This window comes from Hydra vulgaris, chromosome 15, assembly GCF_038396675.1.
Source record: "Hydra vulgaris chromosome 15, alternate assembly HydraT2T_AEP".
NCBI lineage: Eukaryota > Metazoa > Cnidaria > Hydrozoa > Anthoathecata > Hydridae > Hydra > Hydra vulgaris.
The window spans coordinates 20,482,501-20,492,500 of NC_088934.1; the positions used below are offsets into that span (position 1 = coordinate 20,482,501).

Consider the following 10,000-nt stretch of genomic DNA (forward strand, 5'->3'; position numbering starts at 1 on the left):
CAAATTACTTTTGACATAATCCTTCTAAAGAAAACAATTAAAAAAGATATGCTTTATCATATGTGATCCATTAAACACAGAGAACTTTTAAGCAAAATCTTTTATGGAAAATATAATTCAAGTTTTTCAACTAGCCATATTTGCATAAATATCAACATAAATAATATCAACCCTCGAAATTAGGAAAAATGAGGTCAGTAATAAATTGCCGACCTCAAACTGTTATAGGTCGGCAAAAAATTTTTTACATAAAGAGGTAACCATAAAACATAGAAACAAGGTCGGCAATTTTTTGCTGACCTCAAACAATTCAAGGTCAGCAGTTAGATTGGCATTGCCGAATGCTGACCCTAAATCCGAGGGTTGTAATATTTTATATAAACAAACAAATTGTCAAAAAGCAACAATTGTTAATTCAGTTTCTTTCTCTTTTCTTCTAATATGTTTTGCAACCTAGCAACGTCTTTCCTTTTCTCCTCATTTTTCTTTTTTAAAGATATTTAAATAATTGCTTTCTGATCTAGTATATCAAGTTTTTTATTCCTTGACTTCTCTTCGTCAAGCATGAGTTTGTATTTTTGATGTGCCGATTTAAAATCAACTTTCATTTCTGATATAATCTGGGGGTTGAGGTTGTTGGTAAGCATGAAATCACACACAAGACGCCGCCCAACAATACCATCTGTTGATATATTGTCACTAACCACAACCTTATTGACACTAAACCCCTGTTTAACGATGCCTGTCCATGACTCAAAGTCAGAACCAACTTAATAGGTTTCACTGGGTTTCAAATGGTTCTCTTTATTTAGCAGATCAATTTTGGTAAGCTTTGAGCAAGTCTCAATAGTTTCAGATTTAATGAATATCCTAAGAATACTCTTAATCAACTGAACAAGATCACCATTCAAAAAGAACTTTCCCTTGTAAAATTTAATTTCTTTAGCTACCTAGTGAGCATGTTTTAATCGTTTCTGAGGCTCTATCAGACAGAGGCTTCAATGTTAAGATGGCCGTTTACTTTTTAGCCTGGATATTTTTTTTTTTCTGATTCACTCCCAATATGGCTGCAAGCAACCACTATTAAGTTGGAAATTACTAAAAAAAAGAATAGAGTAAAAGAGCAAGGAATCTGTTGACAGAAGACTCGAAAAGTTGAAGGTTATATTAGTCAGGAAAAAATGAAGACGAGAGAGAGTTCCAAAGGGTTGAAAACTGGGGAGAAAAACTAGACGAATAAAAGTTTTTAGAGCATGCAGGGACAGATATAGTGAAAGAATGAGACTTTGCTGAATGACAAGTCAAGCAAAAATGAGTTCTAGTTGATGGAACTAGAGATGATAGCTCATGTGAGCAGCAACCATGATTTGTATTTGTAGAAAAGAGAAAGAAAAGCAACTTTACAACAAAGGCTCTTTCCCTTTGTTGCTCAAGTTTAGCAGATAGATTGGGTATAACTACATTTACAATGTGTTTTTGGACCTTGTCAAGAAGAGAAAGAGCATCATTAGAAAAACCAACCCAAACATAACAACGATGTTCCATAGAGCGACAAATAAGAGATTTATAGTGGTAGAGAATGGAATCAGGAAAGAGAAAGTGGCAAGCACAATAAAGAAAAGCAACCTTAGCATATGCTAATTTAGCAATCCATTGTATATATGGTTTCCATGAAAGGTAATTTTTAAGATTTTTTTTTTTTTTTTTAGCTTAGCTTGCTATTATTAACTTTTAAGTTTTTGCTTCATTTTTAGTGCATTTTTATAACGTTTAAAAAAAACTAAAAAGCCAAATTATAAAAATGAAATAATGCGTGGTCATAAAATGGAGTGTGATCACACGCCTTCCTGTGAAACACTGTTGAGTATTTTTTAAATGTTAAAACAAATTAATGAGTAGCACAGTTTTTGCAAAACAAGTAACTTCTCAATCAGGATTCCCTGACTTTTCCCTGACTATCTGATTTAAAAAAATCCAGATTTTCCATGACTTTAACCAAAGTTAACTAATTTTCTAGGTTTTCCAGGTACAGTACAAACCCTGCATTATCCTCTTCAAAACTAAAAGCAAAGAAGCTATTTGTAATATATAGTTGTAGATCCAAGTAACTACAACTGTAGAAAAAAATACCAGTTGGCTTTCTCATCAATCATCAACATTCCAGAAATTTTGAATTTCATCCAATGAAAAACTCTATGGATTATACTATTATTGTTAAGTGCTTTTTTCACTAAAAAATGATATAAATCATAATAGAATAATTTACTTCAAGGACAAAAATATATGATATTATTCAATTTTAGCTTTTTTAGGATTTGATATACTTTTAAAATTTAATAGGACTTTAATAGGATTTATTTTTGCATTTTTATAAATTGAGAAAAACAAAACACTTTCTGTAGCAACATCAAGGAAACATGAAACTCTATTTAATTCTTTATTCGTCTTTATTTAATTCTCCTATTTTATTCTATTTGATATGAAATCTATGCAAAAATCAAAATCATAAAGTTAACTAAAAAAACATAGACTTAGTTAACCAAACTTTAATCAAAATTACGCATTAATATAAATCAACTGCAGCATCTACTTAGAAATTATATAACTTATTTATAAGTGAATATGATTTATTTATTTGATTTGACTTACTTGCTTGAGTAAACATTTAAATAGTTGAGAAATGTGAAAAATGAAAAAGTAAAAAATAAAAAATTGTAAAACCTAATGTACATTGAACATTTAAACATAAACATGCAGCTTAAATAAATAACTGTTATTTCAAGAAAAAAGAACATTTACATGTATAATGAAAAAACTAATATTGACAGTGAATAGAATTTCATCCAGATCACAGACCCATGACTTTAATGTGCCATATTGAGATTAAAACCAAAACCAAACTTGAAAATATCCCAACCTTGAGCTTGTACTTTAATATATCGCCTTTATTTAGGCAAGTATAATATAGACGTTTTTTATATTTTAGGTTATAAAAATCTCTTTCAAAACTAATTCACTAAAAATACAATTGAAAAAAAAATGCTGAATGATGGCATAGTAAACAAGTAAAATTAAAAAAAGATTTTTAAAACCCAATGCTTTTATATGTTATTAAAACACAAACTTTGCAATCAATTTTTTATCTGATATTACTATTTTATTTTACTAACATTCGGCTGTACACATGTGTAAAAAAACAAAAAATAATTTAGGAAGAGGTGGATCTTGAACAACAGACATTCTGTTTACATAGCCAACGCCTTATCCAAATAAGCTAAACGAGTGTACAAGTAGAAAATAAATAATATACTTATTTTAAAAATTCTTCTTTCCATATAAAAAATAAACTTAATTAAAATTAACTAAATTAATTAACTTATTGCAAAACTAATTATTGAATATTGTATTGTCATCAAACAAAAGAGCATGTATGCAAAATTTAAAGAAAATCTATCATCAGGAAGTGACTCAAAAATTGATTGCAAGATTTGATGCTCACAGACAAACAGAGACAAGGAATCAATAAAAAGCATTGGGAAAAATAGAAAGATATGCAACTATGGCAATGGAACAGACAAAGAAATGATTCAATAATTTTTAAAACTTCTAGATACACCATATGAAGAAAGCTTATGCAGAAGTAAAGCCAAACTTTCAATGTCAAGAGATTTCTTACCTCACTGTCTACATCTAATGCATAATAAAATCCTATTGTTATAAAAGTTAACAGGTCAGCTGTAGAATTTAATGTTATTTGTGGAGTACTATGGTACTCCACAGATAACATTACTTACAGTACAATAATATTTTTTTCATTGTTTTTTTTTTATAACTAACTTGAAGTAATACTTATTTGAACTAGAATAAAATATATATATATATATTATTGCTCTAAAATTATTAAAGCAATTACTTATTTAATATTTATTATTAAATTCTAAAGCTGGCATGCTAAATAGTTAAAAAAGTTATATACATAAAAACATATAATAAAACAAAATAAAAGCTTTTCAAAATATTATGGGTAACAATATTTTGAAAAGTGTTTTGTTTAAATAACACCCATTTAAAATAATCTTTATTCTTGACTAGAAAATATCAAAATCAGTACTTACACATAGTGTACCTGATGCTTTTATTTCATGAACTAAGTGGCACAAACATACTATAGATGCTTTAACAATACCTTTGCCCATGAATGATACAGCTGCACCAATTCTATCCACTTCGAAAGATTTTATAATCTAGAAAAAAGAAGAAAATTTCCTGAAAAAATCAAGAAAAACAATGTTTTTGCAAGATTTTTTGCAAGATATGAAACCTAAAATTTTGCAGCAATCAATAAAACATTTTTGGGTAAGCAACAAAGCTAGCTTTTATTTCATGAACTACGAGGCTCAAACATACTAGAAATGCTGCATACTAGAAATTTATAATAAACACACACACAAAACTTTTTTTTTTTAAGTTTCGGAAAATGAAGTTAGTATTAGTATTAGTTTATGTTGTGACTTGGTAACAGTGAGTGTGTTTTATGTTGTGACTAGTATTGCTGTGAGTGTGTTTTAAGCACACAATGACAACTGATTCTCATGATTGTTTGATTACCATTGATCAAGTCTGCTTTAAAAGAATTTACTGAGTAGCTTCAACAACATTTTCTGGCAGTTCATTCCAATAAATTGAAGCTTGATTTAGTAAGATATTTTCACTGTAATTATGTATTGAAAATTCTTTTGAGTATTTTAAGCTATGACCATGAGTAAAATTCAATTTGAAGGAATAATTTTCTTTATATTCAACTTTATCGTAACTATTGAAAATTTAATACAATTGTATTATGTCACCTCATTTAAGTTTAAGTTAATTAAAAAACTAATCAAAAGTTAATAAAAAATTGTTTTTTTTAAATTTAGGAGTTTTAAGTAGTTCATAATTTAAAATTTTAAATCAATCATCAATCAAATTGTTTTCAAGACAAATAAGAAATACTCTTACATTTATCATCCAATTAAATAGATCTGAGCGCACTGATTCTCCATTCTCAATCTCTAAGCTCCAGTTTTGATAAGTCAAAAGTTGAGCCAATAATGCCAATACATTTTCCATCAGGGGCAGGTCATAATGAGACTCTGAGCCAGATATCTGTAAAACATTATACAATGCAACAATTAAGTTGCAGACAGAACTTAACTGTGTGGACAATAACTTTGTTTGGCTAAACGGAAAACCACAATGTTGTGATTGGTAAACAAAGATCTTTAAAATTGTTACAATGATTTCTTGTACAGTCCTAAAATATAGTTCTAAAATCCATAAAAAAAACTTGTAAGTGTAATAAACATTTTTCATTTCTGACATAATAATTCTGTGATTGTGTGTATATATACAGGGGTTAATCTAGAGAAAATAATTTGGGCCCTTCTATTACACTCATTCCTCCTCCTTGAAAAGTTTAAGGAAGAGAGGGAGAGAGCACTGGAATTTTAAATGCAGTTGAAAAGAGTCTAGAATAGGCCCTAATATATGTGTGTGTGTGTATATGTATATATATATATATATATATTTATATATATATATATATACACATATATACATATGTATGTATGTATGTATATATATATATATATATATATATATATATATATATATATATATATATATATATATATGTATATATATATATATATATATATATATATATACATACATATATATATATATACATAAATATATATATATATACATACATATATATATATATATATATATATGTATATATATATGCATATGAGGTGTGGGAATTTTTTACATTTTTTTCCTAAAATCAATTTGCCCTATTACTACCATTGCACAGTAGGCCAGGTGGCGGAAAAAGTAAATAAGAAAAAATTCTCTAAAATGACATATACCATTTATATACCAATTTGTTGCTTAAACATCCGGCTTTTATAAAATGTATATATTTCTGTATAACTATCGTGCCATTTGGATTATGAGTTGTTAATAAATAAGGTATTTTTTTTTCAAAATTTTCAAATTTAATAATATTTGTTAAGTTTGGTTGTCCAAATGTCTCATGAATAATATATTTTTTGTATTTCTAGACTGAAAATAAAGTATTTTGATATCTATGCATTCATTATGCATAAGCCTAATAATCTACAAATATCTGACTCTGGTATTGTGGAAAAACTTATTGATGCTATGAATTTGGATTGCAACAAGCAGCAATTAGGAACTACAATAACACATCTACGAAATAAATAGCGCAAGTCATATAGCAGCTTGGTTCAATTTGAAGAAAAGAATAAAAAATGGCTGCAAAGCCATGTTCTTAAAGATTTAAATGTAACACCAATAACTATTGAAAGACCAATTAAGTCAAAAAACATAAAGTTAGACACTTAACTGAAGTGTATTCTGCTTCTGCATTACAATTTGCTTCAAAAATTAAACGGAGAAAAGAAAATCCAATTGGAAAAACCTCAAAAAAAGATTGTAGAATGTCTAAAGATGAAACTCTTTGTCTTCTTTTAGATGCTAGATTGACAAAAGCTTTCTACCAAGTTATTCAAAATCAAGCAGTTAAAAAAGGAGTTGATATATATTCTCCATATAATGATGTTTGGGATGCAAAGCTTTTATGCAATCCTGAAGATATATCTGTCTCAGACTTTTTAGCTGAAGTAAAACTGCAAGCTTTGGTGGATCATACAGCAAATAGAATATGCAAGGCACAGTATGATGTCCTTAGCACTGAAGGCAATCCAGATAGACTTTCTCTGAGATACAAAATAGACTTTGATGGTGCCACAGGACAGTCCATATATAAAAAATATCGCAAGGAACAGTAACAAGAAATTTAAACAATGAACAGGCACTTTTTATTACTTGCCTAGTGCAATTGGACTAATGTGTCTTTTCAAATGGAAAATGGTACCCAGCAGGCGAAATCCACAACCATCACAACAATGTACTGTAGACCTCTGTGTTTTAAATTTGAAAAAGAAGCAGCAGCAGTTTCTAAATTAGAAGAGGATCTCATTAGGCTTGAGAATTCAAACTTGCAAGATACTGAAGTTGATATAAATAATAAAAAAATCAAAATACATCATACAATACAAATTACTTTGATTGATGGAAAAGTTCACACTGCTCTTTGAGATGTTACTAATTCTAGTCAATGCTGTATTATGGGGGGCAAGTCCCAAAGCAATGAATGATATTGAAAAAATGGTTTTGAAAAAGAGTATGACAGGCAGTTATTCATTTGGTTTATCATCCTTACATGCTTGGATACATTTTTTTGAATGTTTATTACATATTGGATATAAAATGACTTTGAAAAAGTGGCAAGCAAAAACAGTAGAAGATAAATCTAAAGTAAAGGCTCTGAAACAAAATTCAAAATAGATTTAAAGATGAAATGGGCTTGATAGTTGATGTTCCGTGGTGGTATCTGGTGGTATCTTGGATAATTATCCAATTACTTTATATACCAAATTTTGAGGCTTATGGATGAAAGGAAAAAAAGTTATGACTTTTTTTTTAAAAAAAAAGGGATTCTGGCCCACTGTGCATTGGAGAAATATTATAAAAAGTATTTTAAAAATAATATTAACTGATTCAAAAACCCACTGTGCAAACTCGTTTTTTTGAAATGATAAAATTTTTTTCAATCAATTGTTGTAACAGATTTGTAAAGTCTTGTTTTTAAAAGGAATGATTTTTAAAAACTAAAATATTAGTTAAAAAACAAAGTAACAAAGTAACACCTAGCGTGGCTAGCCTCCATGCTTAAAAACTACGCATAAAAATCTATGTAACTTAAAGATTTTGTTTATTGAGTTCTAAATTTTTAGTTATAAGTCTTTGAAAATTGTGTCATTGAAGTAAATATAGTTCAAACACTAACTATTTTATTACAATAACACACATAGGCAGATCAAAGTTTATAACAGTGTCTCAGAAATTTAGCCTCTAAGTTGATGACATTTCTTTGAAGAAATAATGTAACTATCGCAAGCAACCTTTCACCCACTTTATTTGTGTAATCAATGTCTAATAAACAATTATTTCATATACCACAGTGTCTTTCTAAACACTCAGAGAACAAAATTGCACACCTCTATTATTGATTCTTTTTTTTATCAAGTCAAAAGCATCTATTTCAAGCAATAGATAGCTCTTGAATTCCATCGTGCATTTGAAATAGCTCTGGTTTAGAAAAATGAAATAAATTTATTTTGTTTCAATAAGACCTGTATCCTTTACATAACAAACAAGTTTAATCATTTCTCCCATATTTTTTACTTTTAATAACTGGCATGTTAGGCTTGTATTATTCAATTAAATCATGGTAGTTACTAACAACTCATTAATGAACCAGTAATTAATATTGGGCAATGTTGATAAAGAACCAAACTTTAGGCTCATAAAATGCTTAAGAATCAGGTTGAGAACATGAAGTTTACAATGATGATACACTAAACCTGGAACAATTTTTGTCAAACATTTAACTACTGCATTTTTAGAACCTGTATTTCCTGCAGTGGTGTTACATATTACACTGGAAATTTTATTTAATAAAATAATTTCCAAAATAATATTGTGTAACATGTTATAAATAGAAACAGAGTTACCTTTCTCTAATTTTTTTTAAAAATATAACCAAAGATATAGGCTTGCTTAAAATGCAAGTGCTATAATGATGTTGTTTGTTATGCTCTTACAATCAAAATGTAACCACCATATTTCTTTAGAAGAGTCAATATAAGACAGAATCAAGCTTATTTTATGCACGCATGTTGCAGATGCTTTTTGGACTGCGGATCTGCAAATCGATGTCTCACCAACTGCTTTGAGTACAGCTTCTGCAATCTTTGGCGTACAACTTATTGGATACCCTTCATTTTCAGATATCTTAGCTACCATTTTAGCGGTGATCTTTGCATGTTTCAATGAGATTGTCTAATAATCACTTGTACTATTATCTTCTGAAGTTTCACTACTAAAATTGTCTGTATCATCAATTGACTATAAATTTTTTCAAGCTCTTTTCTTTTAGATGGCAGGTCCTGCTGATATGTTGTAATAGGCTCTGTCACAATACTGCACTGACCTTTGCACTTTTTGAAAGATTTCTGAAGTTCATAAAATAGTTTGTCTTCCAGATTATTAAATTTAGCATTTTTGAGCAATAAGTCAAATAAATTATCCCAGCTATTTATAACACTTTTAATCTTATTTGTACTTTTCTTTGCACAGATTGCTCTATAAAACATGGTATCATCATCTTATTCCATAATTAACAAACTTCCATTGAGATATCTTTAATAACAACACTTAATCTAAGAATACTACCCAATTTTAAAAGGAAATGATATCTTCCTAATATCTGCTTTGCTTACATAATTTTTTAAAAATCCATCAGTGGCTTCTTAATCAAATTTCCATATATACAATTTCTTGTCTTTAAAATATTGGAAGGGCGATCAATTTGTCCAATTAAATTATTCTCTGATATCTTATACATCTAAAATACAGCTAATATTTAAATATATATAATACATATTAATTAAACAATATGAGTTATTTAAGCAAATTTTCAAACTTTTGACGATACTTTAAATAAAATTTGCCCAGAGGTTTTTTTTCGTTTATATAGTTTATTTTTATGTTTTTGTGAGCTTTAGGTAATTACTCCACTCGTATTTATAAAGGAGTCACTTGAATAGAAAAATTCCCACCCCGACTGCATGCATATATATATATAAATATGTATATATATATATATATATATATACACATTTATATATATATATATATATATATATATATATATATATATATATATATATATATATATATATATATATATATATATATATATATATATACACATTTATATATATATATACACATTTATATATATATATATACGCATTTATATATATATATACACATTTATATATATATATATATATACACATTTATA

At 27.9% G+C, this 10,000-nt stretch overlaps 1 protein-coding gene across 3 annotated transcripts in view; it reads right to left on the reverse strand.

Moving 5' to 3' along the window:
• Positions 1-10,000, reverse strand: part of LOC136072065 (rotatin-like) — a 101,755-nt gene that overhangs the window by 20,921 nt on the left and 70,834 nt on the right. For all 3 annotated transcript variants that reach the window (XM_065820179.1, XM_065820178.1, XM_065820177.1), the window contains 2 exons: positions 4,999-5,293; positions 4,116-4,244 (listed from right to left, as the gene is read on the reverse strand). In XM_065820179.1, the coding sequence (XP_065676251.1) occupies positions 4,116-4,244; positions 4,999-5,293 (424 nt within the window). The remainder of the gene's footprint in view (positions 1-4,115; positions 4,245-4,998; positions 5,294-10,000) is intronic.